Source organism: Schistocerca gregaria, chromosome X (genome assembly GCF_023897955.1).
Source record: "Schistocerca gregaria isolate iqSchGreg1 chromosome X, iqSchGreg1.2, whole genome shotgun sequence".
Taxonomy (NCBI): domain Eukaryota; kingdom Metazoa; phylum Arthropoda; class Insecta; order Orthoptera; family Acrididae; genus Schistocerca; species Schistocerca gregaria.
Window position 1 is genome coordinate 492,626,309 of NC_064931.1, and position 24,162 is coordinate 492,650,470.

The 24,162-nt window shown below is 42.5% G+C and overlaps 1 protein-coding gene across 1 annotated transcript in view; it reads left to right on the forward strand.

Moving 5' to 3' along the window:
• Window positions 1-24,162, forward strand: part of LOC126298157 (Golgi-associated plant pathogenesis-related protein 1-like) — a 374,557-nt gene that overhangs the window by 248,507 nt on the left and 101,888 nt on the right. The window contains exon 3 of the mRNA XM_049989467.1: window positions 20,867-21,022. Within this exon, the coding sequence (XP_049845424.1) occupies window positions 20,867-21,022 (156 nt within the window). The remainder of the gene's footprint in view (window positions 1-20,866; window positions 21,023-24,162) is intronic.

Genomic DNA, 24,162 nt, shown 5'->3' on the forward strand with positions numbered 1-24,162 from the left:
GGCAGCAGGATTTTGGAACATATTTTGTGTTCGAACATTCTGAAATACCTCGAAGAAAGCGGTCTACTGACACACGGTCAACACAGGTTTAGAAAACATCGTTGTTGTGAAACACAACTAGCTCCTTACTCACACGAAGTGTTGAGTGCTATTGACAAGGGGTTTCAAATTGATTCTGTATCTCTAGATTTAGAGAAGGCTTTTGGCACTGTACTACACAAGCGGCTTGTAGTGAAATTGTGGGCTTGTAGAAATCGTCGCAGTTATGTTGCTAGACTCGTGATTTCCTGTCAGAGAGGTTTGTAGTAATGGATGGAAGATCATCGAGTAATACAGAAGTGATTTCTGGGGTTCCCCAGGGTAGCGTTATAGGCCCTTTGCTGTTCCTGATTTATATAAACGATTTAGAAGACAATGTGAGCAGCCGTCTTTGGTTGTTTACATATGATTATGTGGTTTATCGTCTAATAAAGTCATCAAAGGTCAAAACGAATTACATAACGATTTAGAAAAGATATCTGCATGGAGCGAAAATTGTCTATTGACCCTAAATAATGAAAAGTGTAGGTCATCAACATCAGTGCTAAAAGGAATCCGTTAAACTTCGTTTACACGATAAAGAAGTCTAATCTAAAGGCCGTAAATTCAACTAAATACCTTGGAATTACAATTACGAATAACTTAAATTGGAAAGAAAACATAGAAAATGCTGTGAGGAAGGCAAACCAAAGATTCGTTTTATTGGAAAATGTAACAGATCTACTAAAGAGGCTGTCTGCTCTGCGTTAGTCCGTCCTCTATCGGAATACTGCTGCGCGGTGTAGGATCCTTACCAGATAGGATTAATGGAGTACATCGAGAAAGTTCTAAGAAAAACAGCTCGTCTTGTAAAGTCTCCCGAGGGAGTGATAAAACGGGAATATCACAGAGTGGTTTTAGAAGTTGCGGGACTCTGCCACTAGGGATGGCTGCGACAGACCGACGTCCGCACCACTCCATCACCTAAACGAGAGAGCAAAACCTCCAAGATTCACTACAGAATCTTTATGAACGGCTGCCTACAACGTTGTCCGATGAGTCTGGTAAATGATGTTGGTTCTTTGATTTGCACTTTTTCCATTGAAAAGTAATTTTGTGCGCAGATGCTGATGGAATGTGTTTTTCTCCTTACTTCGCAATCCAGGTTTCCTTTAGAGTTTTTTCACCTGGTTCGTGTGAAGGGCTTTCGAAGTGTTCTCCAGATGTTTTTTTAAATTCTTTTCAAGTCAGTAAATAAGAATGATCCCTTCTTCATCCCAAAAAACACTGACCATAACGCTGGCCGGTTTGACCGAGAGGTTCTAGGCGCTTCAGTCTGGAACAGCGCGACCGCTACGGTCACAGGTTCGAATCCTGCCTCGGGCATGGATGTGTATGATGTCCATAGGTTAGTTAGGTTTATGCAGTTCTAAGTTCGAGGGGACTGATGACCTCAATGTTAAGTCCCATAGCGCTCAGAGCCATTTGAACCATTTTTGAACTGAACATAATATTTCCGGCAGTTGTAATCAAAATCGCCTTTTTTGTGTGACGGCTACTTATTTTCTGGCGTTATTTGGGGAACCACGTCTCATTGAGGGTAACAAATCCGCGCACCGAAGTAGTTTTGTTCTTTATAAAACGTTTCGAACATTTCTAACTTATTGTTTTTAGTAATCGGCGTCGAACAATTGCAGTATGAATGTTGAAAGATATTTGTGATAATTATTCTTGTAAAATGCAGCATGCAGTAATCCCCGTTATCACATTGTGTATGCGCTTCCTCAAAATTTTTGTCTGTATGCGCATTTCACGAGGAGCATCGTCAAGAGAACTACAGCACACTTAGCTTTTGCTATCTGTTTCTTCATCGTTAAAACAAAAGATGGAAAGTAATTATTTCCATTCAAATACATTGAATGAACGTTCGTGGGCGATAAACAGTCCAAAACAATTTCATGAAAGGCTAATATTCCATTTTATATATTTCAACGAAACACTCCTTTAGAGAGTTTTGAATACGAAGCTACTCCGTAACGTAAGCAGCCACCCGACTTACGTTAAGGTACAACGTGTTCCAGTACAATAAATATGGAATGTCGTTGACATCAACACTATCTTTGCGTCAAGTCGAAAAATTATCTCCTTGCCCCAGTACGAGGGTTGGAACTTAAATAGTGGAAACTATTTATTCACAACCGATACAAAAGAGTTACATGTTTGCACCTGTTACTGTCCTTCAAAGTAGTCACCAGCGTTTTGTAGAACCCGTTGCCAGCGACGTGGAAGGCGTAGTATACTGTTAGCAGAGCCTGTTCTGCCAGTTTTTCCAAGCGTCTGTAAAGAATTCGTGTTAGTATTGAGCAACCGCGACTTATTAAAAGGATAGTTTGGTAATTTTCACACCTGCCAACACCTGCTTTCTTTGGGATTGGAATTATTATATCCTTTTTGAAGTATGAGGGTATTTCACCTGTCTCATACATCTTGCTCAACAGGTGGAAGAGTTTTGTCATGGCTGGCTCTCCAAGGCTATCAGTAGTTCTAATGGAATGCTGTCTGCTCCTGCGGTCTTGCTTCGGATTAGGTCTTTCTGAGCTCTGTCAATTCTTCAAGCAGTATCATATGTCCCCTTTCTTCTTCATCTATGTTCTCTTCCATTTCTATAATATTGCCCTCAAGTACATTACCCTTGCATAGACCCTCTATAAACTCCTTCGACCTGTCCGCTTTCCATTCTTTGCTTAGAATTAGCTTCCCGTGTGACATCTTGATATTCATACAAGCGGTTCTCTTTTCTCCAAAGGTCTCTTGAAGTTTCCTGTAGGCAATATCTATCTTACTCCTAGTGATATATGCTTCTACATCTTTACATCTGTCCTGTAGCCATTCTCGCTTACTCACTTTGCACTTCCTGTCGATCTCATTTTTGAGACGTTTGTATTCCTTTTTGCCTATTTCATTTATTGCATTTTTATATTTTCTCCTTTCATCAATTAAGTTCAATATCTCTTGTGTCAACCAAGGATTTCCACTACCACTCGACCTTTTTACCTACTTGATCCACGGCTGCCTTCACTATTTCATCTCTCAAAGTTACCCATTCTTCTTCTACTGTATGCCTTTCCCCTGTTCTTGTCAATCGTTCCCCTATGCTCTCTCTGAAACTCTCTACAACCTCCGGTTCTTTCAGTTTATCCTGCTCCCATTTCCTTAAATTCCTACCTTTTTGCAGTTTCTTCAGTTTTAATCTGCAGTTCATAACCAATAGATTGCGATCAGAGTCCACATCTGACCCTGGAAATGTCGTACAATTTAAAACCTGGTTCCTAAATCTCTGTCTTACCATTATATAATCTATCTGAAGCCTTCCAGTGCCTCCAGGCCTCTTCCAGGCATACAACTTTCTTTCATGTTTGTAAATCAAGTGGTAACGATGATTAAGTTATGCTCTGTGCAAAATTCTATCCTGTAGCTTCCTCTTTCATTCCTTGCCCGAGTCCATATTCACCTACTACTTTTCCTTCTCTTCATTTTCCTACTATCGAATTCCAGTTCCCCATGACTATTAAATTTTCGTCTACCTCAAACATCTAAATAGTTTCTTTTATCGCATCATACATTTCATGAATCTCTTCATCATCTGCGGTGCTAGTTGGCATATAAACTTGTACTACTGTGGTGGGCGTGGGCTCCGTGTCTGTCTTGGCTACAACATGCGTTCACTATGCTGTTCTTAGTACCTTATCCACGTTCTTAGTTTTTTTATTCATTATTAAACCTACTCCTGCTTTACCCCTATTTGATTTTGTATTTATAAGACTGTATTCACCTGACCAGAAGTCTTGTTCCTCCTGCCACCGAACTTCACTAATTCCCGCTATATCTAACTTTAACTTGTCCATTTCCCTTTTTAAATTTTCTAGCCTACCTGCCCGTTTAAGGGATCTGACATTCCACGCTCCGACCCGTAGAACTCCAGTTTTGTTTCTCCTGGCAACGGCGTCCCCCTGAGTAGTCACCGCCCAGGGACCCGAATGGGGAACTAGTTTACCTCCGGAATATTTTACCCAAGAGGACGCCATCATCATTTAACCATACAGTAAAGCTGCATGCCCTCGGGAAAAATTACGGCTGTACTTTCCTCTCGCTTTCAGCCGTTCACTGTACCAGCACAGCAAGGCCGTTTTTATTGATGTTACATCAGTCAGTCGTCCAGAATGTTACCCCTGCAACTATTGAAAAGGCTGCTATCCCTCTTCAGGAACCTTACGTTTGTCTGGCCTCTCAACAGATACTCCTCCGTTGTGGTTGCACCTGCGGTACGGCTATTTGCATCGCTGAGACACGCAAGCTTCCCCACCAACGGCAAGTTCCCCTGGTTCATAAAGTAAAGTCGTTGAAATATCAAGAAGTATGTATATCCTGATACAAAAAATAATTCAAATGATGTGGTTAAAAGTCTGTGGGAGGAGACACGACAGTCAGTCAGCGTGCAAGATACCGTAAAAATTTAACTAAATAACAATATTGCGAGATATAATCCACAAGCTGGGAGTACTTTTAACAGTCACTTTCTAAATTTAGCAGCAAAATTAGGATTAAATGGTTCAGCTGAAGAAGCAAGAGAGTGTGAACCACCTAAAACTTTCACCGCAAATATTGCAGAAATGGAAAGTGCAAGCTTCACAGAACAGATTGGTATTTCTGGACTCGTATTGTTAGCCAATCAGCAGATTGAAAATATATTTTTTGTGAAAACATACAGTTTTGTAAATCGGAAAATTTATACTGACATTAGCAAAGTAAAATTAGGGCAAACGGGGATACCAGTGGCGTTTCTTGCTGGATTATAGTGCGAATCGTTTTCTAAATGTCATATTTTGAAAAGTTCCCACACCGACACTTGTTTGTAACATCCAACCCGCGTTCTTGTCAGGTACGATGTTTTTATGTTTGCGCACAGTGTATTTGTATGTTACTTGAGTGCATTACGGCTTAGTAGTCAGTTAGCGTGTGACAGTCCATGCAATAGATCGTGAGTGTACGATGGGATTTACCAATATAGGAAAAGCAGACATGGTCATGGCTTATGAAGAGTGTAGGATAGTTCCTTCTTGTATGGGGTATACGGCAAGATATCCCGATAGACGTCAACCACTTTTGCAGTTATTTATCAACCTCTTTAACCAGTTGTATGAAAGTGGTAGTGTAGCAATGTAACAGAATGGAACAAATGACGACAGAAGAGGGGGAAATTAATGTTCTTGCCGCTGTTGCAGTTGATTCACACGATAGCTCCTGCGTAATCCCAAGAGGAAGTGGCATGAGTCAGGCAAGAGTCCTACGCATTCTCCATCGTTATAGGTTCCATTGTTTCGCAGCCTCCTAACAGACTGTCTTCCACGGATGCTAAAAGACGTTCCTCTGCAGACTAGGAGGAACCTGTGGTACCAACATTATTGCTGTCCAGCCCATAGTGGACGAATTATTACAGCATGTCTTCAAGAATTGTTTCCAAATCGCTGTACTGGTGGTATAGGGCCTGTACCTTGGCTGGCCCTTTACCCGGAGTTGGCGCCTGTAGACTTTTTTCTATGGGAAAAGTTGAACGACGCTGTCTATACGGACATACCAACTACACCCGATGATATGCAACGACTTATTTCTGCAGCCTGCTTCCACATCTCCGCTCAAATGCTAGCACGTGTGCAGCAGTTGTTCCACATCAGAGTGGAAACGTGTATTGCCGCTGCCGGCGGTCATTTGGAACTCAGCCTGTGATGCTCAGTTGACCCGTTACTAGTCAGAATCAACATAACTAGAGTCTGCACTTGCGTTATTCTTTAGTCTGTACTGCCACACGAATGTGCAAGTGTCGACGTGGAAGCTTTTCAAAATACGATATCTCGTAAACGACTCGCACTATAATCCTGCAACAAACATCACTGACACTGCAGTTTACCCTACTCTTAGTTTGTTAATGTCAATAGGCATTGTTCCATTTAAAAATGTGTGTTTACTCAAAAAATACGTTTTCTATGTATTATTAAAGTCTGTTGATTGAATAAAAACACGAGTCCCTGACTACCAGTCCATACTGTGGAAACCGCACGTCCACAGCACTTGCTAAACCTCTTCACAAGAAAGGTGACAAGAAAGACTTTAATAATTACCGTCCAATTTCCTTACAGATATCTTTGTCCCGAATATTCAAAAAAATAATGTACGTGCGGTTACTCTCACATTTAAGTGTAAACAATTTACTTAACGTACCACAATAGGATTCCAAAAGAGTTGGTCGAGTAGGAATATTACAAGCGTTAAGTAATATAGTACAGCCAGCTGATATTTTTTGTATCCTTTCCAATGCCTTTGATTGTGTAGAACATGTTGCGCTCTTAGGAAAACTCAAGTTTTGTGCAATCGATGGCTTTACATACAGCTGGTTTGAATCATACTTAACAAACCGTGTTCAAAATGTTGTGCTGAGTCATTCAAGCAATGATGGGAGGGTAGAAAACTTAAGTGGCGGGGGAGAAATCATAAATACAGTCCCACAGGGTTCACTTTTGAGTCCACACCTATTCCTTATACATGTGAATGACCTTCAATTTAACATTCAAGAAGCAGGATTGATACTTCTCGCAGACTATACTAGCGTTAAAATAAATCCCATTAGAGAGGAAGCCACAGAAGAGATTGTTAATGATGTTCTTCAAAGAACTGTAAAGTGGCCTTTCGAAAATCGGCTCTCCCTTAATTTTGAGAAAACGCACAATATTCATTTCTGCAGATCAAATAGAGTCATACCAATAATTTATGTAGCTCACGAATAGGAGTCAGTAAATAGGGCAGAATGTTTCAAATTTTTAGTGTTCATATCGATGAAAACTTGAACTGTGACACTTGGATGCATTGAATATACACTTTGCAACAAGTCTTGAGATGTTAACTTCATCATATCACCGTCAGACATATTGACAATGGATACCAAGTTGCTGCCGAAGATATTGATGTGTCGAGGGAATGGATTATTCTCAGCTGTCCTGCAGTCCTCAATGTACACTCCTGGAAATGGAAAAAAGAACACATTGACACCGGTGTGTCAGACCCACCATACTTGCTCCGGACACTGCGAGAGGGCTGTACAAGCAATGATCACACGCACGGCACAGCGGACACACCAGGAACCGCGGTGTTGGCCGTCGAATGGCGCTAGCTGCGCAGCATTTGTGCACCGCCGCCGTCAGTGTCAGCCAGTTTGCCGTGGCATGCGGAGCTCCATCGCAGTCTTTAACACTGGTAGCATGCCGCGACAGCGTGGACGTGAACCGTATGTGCAGTTGACGGACTTTGAGCGAGGGCGTATAATGGGCATGCGGGAGGCCGGGTGGACGTACCGCCAAATTGCTCAACACGTGGGGCGTGAGGTCTCCACAGTACATCGAGGTCGGCGGAAGGTGCACGTGCCCGTCGACCTGGGACCGGACCGCAGCGACGCACGGATGCACGCCAAGACCGTAGGATCCTACGCAGTGCCGTAGGGGACCGCACCGCCACTTCCCAGCAAATTAGAGACACTGTTGCTCCTGGGGTATCGGCGAGGACCATTCGCAACTGTCTCCATGAAGCTGGGCTACGGTCCCGCACACCGTTAGGCCGTCTTCCGCTCACGCCCCAACATCGTGCAGCCCGCCTCCAGTGGTGTCGCGACAGGCGTGAATGGAGGGACGAATGGAGACGTGTCGTCTTCAGCGATGAGAGTCGCTTCTGCCTTGGTGCCAATGATGGTCGTATGTGTGTTTGGCGCCGTGCAGGTGAGCGCCACAATCAGGACTGCATACGACCGAGGCACACAGGGCCAACACCCGACATCATGGTGTGGGGAGCGATCTCCTACACTGGCCGTACACCTCTGGTGATCGTCGAGGGGACACTGAATAGTGCACGGTACATCCAAACCGTCATCGAACCCATCGTTCTACCATTCCTAGACCGGCAAGGGAACTTGCTGTTCCAACAGGACAATGCACGTCCGCATGTATCCCGTGCCACCCAACGTGCTCTAGAAGGTGTAAGTCAACTACCCTGGCCAGCAAGATCTCCGGATCTGTCCCCCATTGAGCATGTTTGGGACTGGATGAAGCGTCGTCTCACGCGGTCTGCACGTCCAGCACGAACGCTGGTCCAACTGAGGCGCCAGGTGGAAATGGCATGGCAAGCCGTTCCACAGGACTACATCCAGCATCTCTACGATCGTCTCCATGGGAGAATAGCAGCCTGCATTGCTGCGAAAGGTGGATATACACTGCACTAGTGCCGACATTGTGCATGCCCTGTTGCCTGTGTCTATGTGCCTGTGGTTCTGTCAGTGTGATCATGTGATGTATCTGACCCCAGGAATGTGTCAATAAAGTTTCCCCTTCCTGGGACAATGAATTCACGGTGTTCTTATTTCAATTTCCAGGAGTGTATTTCAGGCTGCTGCACGGCTGATCCCACTCCATATCTCTGAACTGCATCTTTGTACACCGCTGGAAGTTCTTTTTTTCCATTATAACTTTGAAGTTTATGTCAGGTGCTAAACCAACATTGACATGCTTCGATCCATTGGCAGTCAGTTGATAAGTAGTGCTCAAATACAGCACTCTGTAGCGACTTAGCTGAAGCTCAGAGAGTGGTGCAAATGTTGGATATAGCGGAAAGTCGAAGATTGGAAACAGTTCCGTGTCCCGTTCTGATACATTAGGCGTTGCATGCTGAGTTAGTGGTACCAGTGATAGATGTAGTGGAAACTCGAAGTCCGATAACATCTCTCCACGCTGACTTGAGTTCCACTCCAGCAGGTTGGGAGCTGCAACAGGGAATGTATCTGCGTGCTGGGTTGTATCTGCCACTGCTGCTCAAATGTATCAGACAGTGCACTGCCTACACAATGGAGCTGTTAAACTGAGGAATAAATAAGAGAAAAAATCTGGACACTACAGGCGATTAGTGGACAGAAATCTACTGAAAGTCCTAGATGTCCTACGCAAAACGTAAATCATTTATAATTTATGTGAAGAATCTCTTAAAAATGCATTGCCAGCCCAGACATTAGATCAGATTCTGTTTATAGGAAGGATGGTTGGAGTTAACTTTCCATCTGCATCGATATCAACTTTCCATCAGCCCAAGGCATGTCTACAGAAAAAATCGGTGTTAGCTAAAAAGTCATACTGCCACCCATCAAAAGAGTGCGTAGGTCGTTGTAGTGGGTCTTCCTGACAATCATACAGTTTCTTGGGATCCCACTGCAGTCGGAATTTGACATGTGGTCTACTGCAAACACCATTGCAATTCATCAAAAAAATGGTTCAAATGGCTTTGAGCACTATGGGACTTAACTGCTGAGGTCATCAGTCCCCTAGAACTTAGAACTACTAAAACCTAACTAACCTAAGGACTTCACACACATCCATGCCCGAGGCAGGATTCGAACCTGTAGCTGCTAGAGCCGCGCGGCCACCCCTGAAATTCCTCAGAAATTAGAGGTGTGATGCGCTTTTCTGACAAATATTGTGTGTGGTGATGAAGACTTTGATGCTGTCTTGCTCCAGTGACCGATGGATTGGTAGAGGCGGACCAATTCCATGGCCTCCACGCTCTCCTGACCTCAACCCCCTTGACTTTCATTTATGGGGGCATTTGAAAGCTCTTGTCTGCGCAACCCCGGTACCAAATGTAGAGACTCTTCGTGCTCGTATTGTAGACGGCTGTGATACAATACGCCATTCTCCAGGGCTGCATCACCGCATCAGGAATTCCATGCGACAGAGGGTGGATGCATGTATCCTCGCTAACGGAAGACATTTTGAACATTTTTTGTAACAAAGTGTTTGAAGTCACGCTGGTACGATCTGTTGCTGTGTGTTTCCATTCCATGATTAATGTGGTTTGAAGAGAAGTAATAAAATGAGCTCTAACATGGAAAGTAAGCGTTTCTGGACACATGTCAACATAACATATTTTCTTTCTTTGTGTGTGAGGAATGTATCCTCAAAGTTTGGCCGTACCTTTTTGTAGCACCCTGTATACATGTATATGTCGTGTGACTAGGACCTCCCGTCGCGTAGACCGTTCGCCTGGTGCAAGTCTTTCGATCTGACGCCACTTCGGCGAATTGCGCGTCGAATTTCGTAAAGTAAAGTACGCATTAAAAGATGGATTCTATGTTTGACGTGACAAATTTGAAATTTGTCAGTGCCATCAGGAACATTCTCTTCTTGTGCACCACAGAATCGACGCTGTGATGTATGCCAACATGAAAAATTCGATCGTTTGCGGGCAGCAACGGGTATGTGATGAACTTGTGTGCGGGATAACGTTGGCCTGTCGCCGCAGGCTGCCGTCTGCTGACAACTAGCCGTCGGTTATATGAAAAGTGGGAAAACATTCGCCATTCTAAGTGCCAAGTCTAGCATTTGTTTAGAAAAATGGAAAAATGTATCCCTCTTTGTACATAATTGATACGTATCCAAAAATTGAGATGGTGTTCTGATATCGCCAGAATTATGATGAGTCAAAATATAAATACTTTGTTGAGATAGTTCAAGTGCAGTGTTAGGAAAGTGACCGGTTCTAAACGGCTATAAGAAAATTTTTACAAGTCAATTCTTGCAAAGAAAACAGCAGCAACCAGCTGCTGTTAATTTACACAATTTTTTTTTATTTACACAATTTGCGCCGTAACTGGTAAGGACACTTACTCGTGTGGTTTGAGCTCGATTGTCAGGTGTAAATTAACCTTATTGGTTCCTGATTCTTATTCAGACCTCCTTGGCTCTGCTTCAGGTCTCGCTCTAACGCTTTATCTTGACTACTTTTGTATGACAGTCGATTGAATTTAAATAATGCAAATGGCATAAATGACTAAAATAAATTAATAAAAAATGACAGGGAGGTGGGCTTTGGTTTAGAGCGCGAATTAATGACTATCATATACAAAGTCACGAAAATGTAAAATTCATTGTTTGGCAAAAGGTTTGCGCAAATGTATATGACCATCTTACTTGTATGCACGAGCTCGATATGCCGCTCGATCAGGATTTCAAAAGCATAGGTACTCTCAACTGCACACAAGGCTGACTCCCATAAAACCAATCAGTTGAGTAAGATTAAATAGCCACGAAACTACACAGAAAATGCTGACACGCTGGCATTCATTTAACACAGGGGAGAAGTGTTCAGTAAATATAAGTTACAGGGAGCTAGCTTACAACTGGAGGACATGCGCTCTCTGATGGCCACAGAATGAATGAGTTACGTGAGATTTAATAATCGCGAAGTAATTCAGGAAAAGCTGGCGTGGTAGTATTCATTTAACTCAGGGGAAATGATCTATTCATGAAGCATAATTACATTGATTTCGAACCGACAGATTCGTCTTCAGACGTCTGCTCACGTTCAAATCACATTTGCTGTTCTCTACATCCGTTGCTGAGAAAAGCAAACAATTACTGTAAGCAACAACAAATGTAATATAAACGTGTAAAGCTATCTGAAGCTGAACCTGTTGCTTCGAAACTGGTAATGGCGAAAATGTCTGTAAATAAATAGCGTTACAACCATAGCTCATTGCTGTTTACTTATTTGTAAGGAACAACTTGAAAAATATCAGTTTTCAACAAAAAAGGGGGAAGAAAATTTTTTGTTCCAAGTACCATTAATACTAAGGTACTACATTATATTTGTACACATACAGAATTACGGCATTAGGTCTTTAACTTGTAGAAATCTACTCAACAAAAATCATATCTTTTAAAATTTGGAACTCCAGAGGGAAGCTTGGCTTGACACAAAGACCAAGTTCCATCTATTATCCCTATGTTTGAGAGACTGCCACCATGGGTTAGCGTCTGTATCTGTTGAATCTAGGCGTACGCAAAGAGAACACAATAGCACTGAAAACGCGTTTTGTGAAAAAATACCACTTATAACATTTTCCATTTCCACTCTTGTTATACCTACACACACACACACACATACACACACACACACACACACACAAACTGGCATCTTTTTTAGTATATATGTTGTTTACTGCTAAGGAAATAGCATCTGCGTTGTTGACATCCTTAATTTGTTGTATCAGGTTGCTTATATTCTTAAGTGTATATTGATTACTATACAGCGTGTCCCAGGAGGGAGGAAGAGTCAATATTCAGGGATATGACAGGAATGATCATTCGAAGAAAAGCTGTCTAGTAAATATGAGCTCGAAAGTGGATAGCGTAAGAACTATGAGCACTTCTTCATTTTCGATACTGTAAACAAATTCCTTCTACTGCAAGCGCTTTGGTTTCCATATTTTTGGAAGAGGTAGTATAGAACAAAATAAGAAAAAAATGTCTAGTAAACATAGGCTCTAGAGTGCATAACTCAAGAGCTTTGTGCACTTTTTTGTCTTCGCTAATGTGACACACATCTCTTCTACTGAACAAATGCTCCTATCACTTAAGGTGTGCTTCTGTGAGCCCATGTTACTAGACTCTTTTGCTTTGAATGGTACTTCCTGTCATATACCTGAATATTCCCTCCTCCCCCCAAATGAAACATAGACCTTGCCGTTAGTGGGGAGGCTTGCGTGCCTCAGAGATACAGATAGCCGTACCGTAGGTGCAACCACAACGGAGGGGTATCTGTTGAGAGGCCAGACAAAGGTATGGTTCCTGAAGAGGGGCAGCAGCCTTTTCAGTAGTTGCGGGGGCAACAGTCTGGATGATTGACTGATCTGGCCTTGTAACATTAACCAAAACGGCCTTGCTGTGCTGGTACTGCGAACGGCTAAAAGCAAGGGGGAAACTACAGCCGTAATTTTTCCCGAGGGCATGCAGCTTTACTGTATGGATAAATGATGATGGCGTCCTCATGGATAAAATATTCCGGAAGTAAAATAGTCCCCCATTCGGATCTCCGAGCGGGGACTACTCAGAAGGACGTCGTTATCAGGAGAAAGAAACCTGGCGTTCTACGGATCGGAGCGTGGAATGTCAGATCCCTTAATCGGGCAGGTAGATTAGAAAATTTGAAAAGGGAAATGGATAGGTTAAAGTTAGATATAGTGGGGGTTAGCGAAGTTCGGTGGCAGGAGGAACAAGACTTTTGGTCAGGTGGATACAGGGTTATTAATACAAAATCAAATAGGGGTAATGCAGGAGTAGGTTTAATAATGAATAAAAAATAGGAGTTCGGGTAAGCTACTACAATCAACATAGTGAACGCATTATTGTGGCCAAGATAGACACGAAGCCCGCGCCTACGACAGTAGTACAAGTCTATATGTGAACTAGCTCCGCATATGACGAAGAAATTGGAGAAATGTATGATGAGATAAAAGAAATTATTCAGATAGTGAAAGGAGACGGAAATTTAATAGTCATGGGTGACTGGAATTCGATAGTAGGAAAAAGGAGAGAAGGGAACGTAGTAGGTGAATATGGATTGGGGGGAAGAAATGAAAGAGGAAGCCGCTTGGTAGAATTTTGCAGAGGGCACAACTTAATCATAGGTAACACTTGGTTCAAGAATAATAAAAGGAGGTTGTATACATGGAAGAAGCCTGGAGATACTGACAGGTTTCAGATAGATTACATAATGGTAAGACAGAGATTTAGGAACCAGGTTTTAAATTGTAAGACATTTCCAGGGGCATATGTGGTCTCTGACCACAATCTATTGGTTATGAGCTGTAGATTAAAACTGAAGAAACTGCAAAAAGGTGGGAATTTAAGGAGATGGGACCTGGATAAGCTGACTAAACCAGAGGTTGTACACAGCTTCAGGGAGAGCATAAGGGAACAATTGACAAGAATGGGGGAAAGAAATGCAGTAGAAGAAGAATGGGTAGCTTTGAGGGATGAAGTAGTGAAGGCAGCAGAGGACCAAGTAGGTAAAAAGATGAGGGATAGTAGAAATCCTTGGGTGACAGATGAAATACTGAATTTAATTGATGAAAGGAGAAAATATAAAAATGCAGTAAATGAAGCAGGCAAAAAGGAATACAAACGTCTCATAAATGATATCGACAGGAAGTGCTAAATGGCTAAGCAGGGATTGCTAGAGGACAAATGTAAGGATGTAGAGGCTTATCTCATTAGGGGTAAGATAGATACTGCCTACAGGAAAATTAAAGAGACCTCTGGAGAAAAGAGAACCACTTCTATGAATATCAAGAGCTCAGATGGAAACCCAGTTCTAAGCAAAGAAGGTAAAGCAGAAAGGTGGAAGGAGTATATAGAGGGTCTATATAAGGGCGATGTACTTCTGGACAATATTATGGAAATGGAAGAGGAGGTAGATGAAGATGAAAAGGGAGATACGATACTGCATGAAGAGTTTGACAGAGCACTGAAAGACCTAAGTCTAAACAAGGCCCCAGGAGTAAACAACATTCCTTTAGAACTACTGACAGCCTTGGGAGAGCCAGTCCTGACAAAACTCTACCATCTGGTGAGCAAAATGTATGAGACAGGTGAAATACCCTCAGACTTCAAGAAGAATATAATAATTCCAATCCCAAAGAAAGCAGGCGTTGACAGATGTGAAAATTACCGATCTATGAGTTTAATAAGTCACGGCTGCAAAATACTAACGCGAATTCTTTACAGACGAATGGTAGAAGCCGACCTCGGGGAAGATCAGTTTGGATTCCGTAGAAATATGGGAACACGTGAGGCAATACTGACCGTACGACTTATCTTAGAAGCTAGATTAAGAAAAGGCAAACCTACGTTTCTAGCATTTGTAAACTTAGAGAAAGCTTTTGACAATGTTGACTGGAATACTCTCTTTCAAATTCTGAAGGTGGCAGGGGTAAACTACAGGGAACGAAAGGCTATTTACAATTTGTACAGAAACCAGATGGCAGTTATAAGAGTCGAGGGACATGAAAGGTAAGCAGTGGTTAGGAAGAGAGTGAGGCAGGGTTGTAGCCTCTCCCTGATGTTATTCAATCTGTATATTGAGCAAGCAGTAAAGGAAACAAAAGAAAACTTCGGAGTAGGTATCAAAATCCATTGAGAAGAAATAAAAATGTTGAGGTTCGCCGATGACATCGTAATTCTGTCAGAGGCAGCAAAGGACTTGGAAGAGCAGTTGAAAGGAATGGATAGTGGTTGGTTGTTTTGGGGAAGGAGACCAGACAGCGAGGTCATCGGTCTCATCAGATTAGGGAAGCATGGGGAAGGAAGTCGGCCGTGCCCTTTGAAAGGAACCATTGAACCATTGAATAGAATTGGGGAGAAGAGGAGTTTGTGGCACAACTTGACAAGAAGAAGGGATCGGTTGGTAGGACATGTTCTGAGGCATCGGGGAATCACAAATTTAGTATTGGAGGGCAGCGTGGAGGGTAAAAATCATACAAGGAGACCAAGAGATGAATACACTAAATAGATTCAGAAGGATGTAGGTTGCAGTACGTATTGGGAGATGAAGTAGCTTGCACAGGATAGAACAGCATGGAGAGCTGCATCAAACCAGTCTCAGGACTGAAGACCACAACAACAACAGCAAACTGAATATTGATCATTCCTCACGAGGCATCTCGAATATGTACTTTAAAGTAAAAATAATACGCAATTTTTTATTTACTCAGTATGTGGGCTACTCATACAGTATACTATTCGTTTTATAAATAAAAACTGCCTTTATACTACCTGACAGGTTTGCTTTTTTCATGAATTTTCGGTTGAGACCCCAATTTAGGTTACGATTCAGTTTTACTTAGCAGTTTTTTCTAAGAGTTTGGTATCAATTGTCTGTGTCTTTTTCAACGAGTATGTTGTACTTTTTCTTGATAAATTCAAAGGTTTTTTCATGTAGTAGATCTTACGCATGACTACTACCATATTCCGTTTGTCTGCTTTGAATACTACGGCGTTGTTCTTTCTATTTTTTCATAAATTTTTTCCCAGAGAAGATATTTTCTTCTGCTATTCATCCAACTTATAACTAAGTTACACTCGAACAAAACTGCTCCATCCTCAACACAAGAGGCAACGTCTGAAGCCCTATCTATCATTTGGTTTTAGTTCCTCTAGTTCATCGCAATGATAGCACATTGTAATATGGATGTTCCCTCTTGATAACTTCCCAACATTTTTCCTTCTAAGATTTTTTTATGGAGCTGCTATGCTGAATTACATGTACCATTAATTTAGTTTTTCTTCTGTGTGTAATGATAATCGATGTCTTTTTCTTTTTTTGTATTTGTTCACTGGATTTTCTTCCAGTCTCAGAGATTTCTGTGGCTCTTTTCCATGTCCACATCTCTGTTGCTTTCAATTTTATCATTCAAAACCATAGCTTAAATTACTCCATGTAAACGTCTTGATGAAATTCCTTCTTGTTTCCACACTAAAGAGCCAAAGAAGCTGTTACACCTGCCTAATATCGCGTGGGGCCCCCGCGAGCACGTAGAAGTGGATTCGAATAATGTCTGAAATAGTGCTGGATGGAATTGACACCATGAATACTGCAGGGGTGTCCATAAATCCATAAGAGTACGAGGGGGTGGAGATCTCTTCTGAACAGCACGTTGGAAGGCAGCCGAGATATGCTCAATAATGTTCAACTCAGAAAGGTATTCCTGGAGCCACTCTGTAGCAATTCTGGACGTGTGGGGTGTCGCATTGTCCTGCTGGAATTGAACATGTCCGTTGGAATGCACAATGGACATGAATGGATGCAGGTGATCAGACAGGATGCTTACGTACGTGTCACCTGCCAGAGTCGTATGTACAGTATCAGATGGACCATATCACTCCAAATGCACACACCCCACACCACTACAGGGCCTCCACCAGCTTGAACAGTCCCCTGCTGCCACGCAGGGTCCGCGGATTTATGAGGTTGCCTCCGTACTCGTACACTTCCATCCTCTAGATACAATTTGAAACGAGACTCGTCCTACCAGGCAACATATTTCGAGTCATAAACAGTCCAATGTCGGTGTTGACGGGCATACGTGAGACGTAAAGCTTGGCAATTTGCTGAAGGGTTGCACTTTTGTCATGTTGAACGATTCTCTTCAGTCGTGTTGGTCCCGTTCTTGCAGGATCTTTTCGCGGACGCAGCGATGTCGGAGATTTGATGTTTTACCGGATTCCTCATATTCACGTTGCACTCGTGAAATGGCCGTAAAGGGAAAATCCCCACTTCATCGCTACCTCGGAAATGCTGTGTCCCATCGCTCGAGCGGCAACTAAAACACTCATTTAAATCTTGATAACCTGTCATTGTGGCAGCATTAACCGATCTAACAAATGTGCCAGACACTTGTTTTCTTACATAGGCGTTGCCGACCGTGTCGCCACATTCTGTCTGTTTACATATCTCTGTATTTGAACACGCATGCCTATACCAGTTCCTTTGGCGCTTCAGCGTATATTAAGGTGGTTGTTAATAATTACTATTATTACTAAGGATTTGTTTCGTTGTTGCAATTCTTCTTTGAAAACGCATTGTACTTCTGTTGCTATCTGTTATTTTATTTGCGAAATAGAAAAACTCATTTAATTACATTAGTAGTTATTTCGGTTTTTTATGTTTAAATGGTTCAAATGGCTCTGAGCACCATGGGACTTAACATCTGAGGTCATCAGTCCCCTAGGACCTAGAACTACTTAAATCTAAGTAACCTAAGGACATCACACACATCCATGCCCGAGGCAGGATTCGAACCAGCGACCGTAGCAGTCACGCAGTTCCGGACTGAAGTGCCTAGAACCGACCGGCCACAGCGGCCGGCTTTTAATGTTTACCTTACTTTCCGTTGCACATATCTATCATCATTATTTTAGTCTTGTTTGCGCTTATTTTCAGTTTTTGTTTGTCCAAGATATCACACAAACATTTTAACATGTAGTTCATACCATTTTCACAATCAGCTAAGACTACTTTATCATCAGCAACTCGAGTACTATTTATTTTTGCCATTAATTTGGACCCATTCAGTGCCACTTGCATTGCATTTTCTGTTGATGAATTAAGTAAATAGGGAAAGAGGAGGAGAGAGAGACATAGAGAGAGAGAAAGAGTGTGTGTGTGTGTGTGTGTGTGAGAGAGAGAGAGAGAGAGAGAGAGAGAGAGAGAGAGAGAGAGAGAACAGCCTTATCGGACACCTCTTATCTAGCCCGTTTGATAATATCATTGATATCTATTTGTGTACTCTGATGTTTGTATAGATCTGGAATCTATCCTTTATCTCTCGAGTCTGTTCTGGTTTTGTTCTGTTCTGTAAACAGTAGCTTCGAGTCTACCGTCTCAAAAGCCTTCCCTCTCTCAATGAGTGCTACGTACGTTTTTCTACTCGTCTCAGTTCTTCTTTCTAAAACAATGTTTAATAGCATTAGAACCACTCCGATCCTATTTCTATTCGTAAATCCAAGTTGAGCTTCTCCTAGATGTTGGTTAATCTTAGTTCTTAATCTTTCTTTAACAATGCTGAGTAGAATTCTTGAAGCTTGGCTTAGCAGTGCCAAACATCTATAATTTGAATAATCACTGTGTTTTATTTTCTTACGTGTAGCAACTCTTTTACTTTTTATCAATACAGTTGGTAGTTTTCATCTTCATAGCTCACTTACATAAGTGTATGGAGTTTTTCCTTCGCCTTAGCTACAGGATTCTTTAATGGTTCTGTAGAGTTATTATCTGTTACAATCTAAAACTTACGAGATTATTAGGTTTTCTACATAGCCTCCCACCATTAGAGTACAACATACAGGACGTTCATATAACCATGTGAAACTGTCAGATAAGTCCCTCTTTGAAATGTTCTTCAACTTTCACGTGACATTTTCACCTTCTTCGGTCTTGGCGAACCATCAGAACTCCGTTATGCACTTTGTCATTTGATGGTAGTTTCATATTTATAGCACCAAGTCTCGTCAATCGCGATTTTTTTTTTTCAGAAAAGAACTGCCCGCATTTTGCAATTCAGTCAAGTCGCAACAGTCGTCCACGCTTCGTTGTTTTTCTTCGGGAATCAGAGAGTGCGGGTCAAACTTTACACGCAGTAGTCTCTTCTTCAAAAGGTTCTGGGGGATGTCGTGAACAAATTATTTAGAGATGTTGCTCTACTACGATTTGTAACACAACAACGTTGATACACTACAGCCGAGCACACAGTACTACTTTTTTTAATTTATTGACTTTTAGAAGTTGCCCATAATGCCATCTCAACACTGGGAATGTATACTACAGCTTGTTTTGACAGTGCAGAGAATACATTAGCTTAAGTCGTACTCTACGTGCAGTACTTAACACACACAAGTGACTGATCGAAAGCATATCTGTTGTTTACAGTTGTTGGTTCAAGCTGCTGCCGTAGTTACTGCGCTAACATCGCTTGTACACTAGGAACCAAATCAGTCCCGGAAATTTTTAGATGGACAGTGTATAAATTCAGTGGACAAAAAATAATGAGATTAGGTTAGTACCTCATAATCATCATATACTAAAGGCAACGCCGCGTTGACTTTGCCATCTTTCTCCATCCTTCGCCATCTCTTCCATACGGCTGTAGCTAATTGTACTGGTAACAGTTTGTAATACAGATAGAATTTTAAAACTACCGTGGGCTACCGTAGACTATGATAAGAAAGCTTAGACTACGGTAATTTTTCTCGTATTTTTGGTCAGTTAAGATCGTAACAGCATTATCTGTACGTTCAGTGTGTTGCGTGCCTATCGAGCATTACGTCATTTCGATAGCTTTGTTTGTATATGTGATTAGTCTCTTACTAAATTCCCCTAGGAAACGGCAGCGGTGAACCGTCTAGAAACTGAGTGAGGATATATAAAGGGTCACTTAGCCTATGGAACATTTTTGTGCCACATAGCTATCTTCCTGTCTGTTACTTAAAAATAAGCAGCATTTATAGTAAAACTGAAACTAACAATTTTTAATTCCGATTTTATTCGATATTTGTTGATCTCTAACATGAAACAGAGGAATTTTGTAGTGAAAATAGAAGAAGCAACAATAGAGATTTATGCTATAGCGCCAGGAAACGCATTTTCTCCTAAAAAAGGTAAAATTTAAAAAAACGCAAAACAAGAACATATCAGACATCGCTTCAGTACTTCGTCGAGTTTATATAAAACATGTTTCTGTTATTGCTAAACAACTTTCGCACTTATCAGTAATAACAAGGAACTCTTACCTTTGATCATCATGGGGAACGTTCTATTGAGAACAAAATAACAATGATAATTAAATAGATTCAGTCATGTTTGTACATGTAAACTATACTTGCATCAAAACAAATTGCTTTGGTTATATAAAAGCGCTAAAGTTACTCGATCAAGTAATTCTTAGTACTCATAAAATTCTGTTTATCTTTTGTAAGAATATGAGATACTGAGTAAGCTGACACTGACCGAGTCGGGGTTTTAATGATGTGCTATACACAACAAACAAGCAAAAAACAGAGAGAAGTCGTCGGCTCCCAGTCTCTCACATATTTATTTATGTTTCTTTCCGAACTACTGCCGCCAACACTACGGGTAATTCTACCATTTACTAAGTCAGTTATGTATTGTGCCAGAACTACTGAATCGTAATTTTTTTTAGACTGCAACGATAAATACGGATGTTCTCAGCCTGCCTCTTACTTTTTTCCCTGGATTTTTCCTTCAAAGATCTTTTACGTAAGTGTTATGTCGAATTAGGTGTCCATTTTGTATAATTGCCTAACAAAAAGTAATTCCAAACTATTTTTTTGTTGGCATGTGGAATTTGTTCGACACTGATAACTACGTTATTTCTTCTTGTAACGAAATGTTGGAACTGTGATTGCAGATCCTGAGCAACCGGCCGCTGAGCATCGTGAACGACGAGAACAACGGGCAGCTGGAGACGGACTGGCGCCACAGCGAATTTATCAACGAGTGCTTGCTGTGGCACAACGTGTACCGCCAGCGCCACAGCGCTCGGCCGCTCGCGCTCTGCCCGCAGGTGAGCCCGCCTACTACGCCTGCGCCCACTGCCCGCTGCCCGCATCGCCGCAGCCGCAATCGAACCACACCACCACTTCCTTTGTTGGCCGCCTCTAACTTAGCTCAGACAGTTCGTGCCGTCGTAAATTTCCTACACTTCTGGCAAGCGCGTAACCGCTCCCGTGAATAATATGTGCTAGCCAGATACTCGGTGGAGAAAAACAAACTGATAATATGGCCAGAACAGGGTAGGGAACATCTAACGGAACAAAATTTTTCACATAATTTCTCGTAGTTCGGGTTCACAAGTTTTGTAAAAGCCATCATAGTGGCTTTTTAGTGTAAAAGCTACACACCTCAAAAAAAGTTCCCAGAACTCCTGAAGATAGATGTTGACTGTGGATATTGTGTCACAGACACAGTCCCTTTGCCTATTCAGAGATGTCACTAAACCCGCCCAAAGATCTAAACAGTCATGCACGAGCAGCGCCTATTAGACGGAGGGGGTACGATAGCCGATCAGTTCCAGTCATTCCTCCAGGAAGGAGGTACACGGCTCGTGTTGTCTGTAGTTCAACTATGCCTAGATGGTCAATACTGCAGTTCGACCGTGTCCGCATTGTTACTTTGTGCCAGGAAGCGCTCTCAACAAGGGAAGAGTCCAAGCGTTTCGGAGGGAACCAAAGCGATGTTGTTCGGACATGGAGGAGATACAGAGAGACAGGAACTGTCGATGACACGCCTCGCTCAGGCCGCCCAGGGGCTACTACTGCAGTGGATGACCGCTACCTACGGATTATGGCTCGGAGGAACTCTTGACAGCAATACCACGATGTTCAATAATGCTTTTCGTGCAGCCGCAGGACGTGGTGTTACGACTCAAACTGTGCGCAATAGGCTGCATGATGCGCAACTTCACTCCCGACGTCCACGGCGAGATCCATCTATGCAACCACGACACCATGCAGCGCGTTACAGATGGGCCCAACAACATGCCTAAAGGACCGGGCAGGATTGGCATCACGTTCTGTTCACCGATGAGTGTCGCATATGCCTTCAGTCAGACAATCGTCGGAGACTTGTTTGGAGTCAACCCGGTCACGCTGAACGCCTTAGTCACACTGTCCAGTGAGTGCAGCAAGGTGGAGGTTCCCTTCTGTTTTGGGGTAGCATTATGTGCGGCCGACGTACGCCGCTGGTGGCCGTAAAGGCTGTACGACACGTGAATGCCACCTTCCGACCGATAGTGCAACCATATGGGCAGCATATTGGCGAGGCATTCGTCTTCATGGACGACAATTCGCGCCACCATCGTGCACATCTTGTGAATGACTTCCTTCAGGATAACGACATCGCTCGACTAGAGTGGCCAGCATATTCTCTAGACATGAACCATATCGAACATGCCTGGGATAGATTGAAAAGGGCTGGTTATGGACCTCGTGACCCACCAACCACTCTGAGGGATCTACGCCGAATCACCGTTAAGGAGTGGGACAATATGGACCAACAGTGCCTTGATGAACTTGTGGATAGTATGCCACGACGAATATAGGCATCCATCAATGCAAGAGGACGTACTACTGGGTAATAGAGGTAACGGTGTGTACAGTAATCTGGACCACCACCTCTGAAGATCTCGCTGTATGGTGGTACAACATGCAGTGTGAGGTTTTCATGAGCAATAAAAAGGGCGGAAATGATGTTTATGTTGATCTCTATTCCTATTTTCTGTACAGGTTCCGGAACTCTCGGAACCGAGGTGATGCAAAACTTTTTTTGGTGTGTGTATTTATCTGAAATATTGCAGTTTCGGTCGTATAGTCAACAAGAGACGTAACTGTGCTTCAGTACATGTCAGAATCCAAAGATCTTCTGACATATATACATTTCACCGTTGAATCAACGTATTTTAACGTTGCTATCATCTTTAACACGTATCGCACTAAATCATTTTTCGTGTACACTGTTCACATGTAAACAGTGTGCACGAATATACTTCGCTTAAAATATTACCCGACCACAACACTATTACACTTGGTCTCCCGAGACCGTTATCGTAAACGTTCGTTGATTCCCGGCCGGAACGGAGGTTTTCTCGGCTCGGGGATAGGGTGTTGTGTCGTCCTGATGTTCCTATCGTCATAATTGACATTTCACCATTGAGATGACTGAATGGACAAGTCAAGAAAGCCAATAAATTGAAAAAATAAATTAATTAAAAAATAAACACGCGGTGACATTACAGTAAACAAGTACAATGGTGACTAAGGGAAACGTATTCCATTATGAATGATTTCAAAGTGTCCGCATGAAATGTCCCGATTAAAACTCACGATAAGCCGACAGAAGCTCCCTCACTCCCAAGCCCAATAAGACTTAGGCCGACAGATTTAGGCCCAGACAGCGATGAGATACAAACGTGAGCGTCGCTCACCATACGGCCCGACAGCCAGGACTTATGATACATGTTGCCACTTTATTTCATAGGAGAACTGCTTTGGTTGTAATTCGCGGCACCCTTACAGCACAGCGGATAGTCGACGACATTCTACGCCACGTTTCGTTGCTCTACATGGCAAGCCATGCTGGACTTATATTTCAGCAAGACAATGCCCGCCCACATACGGCGAGACTTTCTACTGCTTGTCTTCGTAATTGCCGAACGCTACCTTGGCCACCAAGGTCGCAGGATCTCTCCCCAATTGGAAACGTTCGGAGCATTATGGGCAGGGCTCTCGAATCAGCTCGGGATTTCGACGATCTAACGCACCAATTGAACAGAACTTGGCACGTAATCCTCAGGAGGTCATCCGACAACTCTATCAAACATTGCCGAGCCGAGTAACTGCTTGCATGAGGACCAGAGTTGGACCACTGCGACGTTGACTTGCTCAGTTTGTGAAGCTCAGGAAACTCTTTCTCATGAATAAATCACCCAGGTTTTGTAAAATTGTAATCATTTCCTTGTCTGAACATGTTCAACACATCTACCGATTTCCGCCCTATTCGGATAATTCCTTCATGGTGAGTCGAAAGCAGATATCATAAAAATTAAAATTTTGCTGTTTTTTCTCTTTAATAAATAAAAATGGAGGATTCACCACATGAATAGGATGATAATAACTAGGAGGAAGCATTATAAAAAGTCAGTCTTCT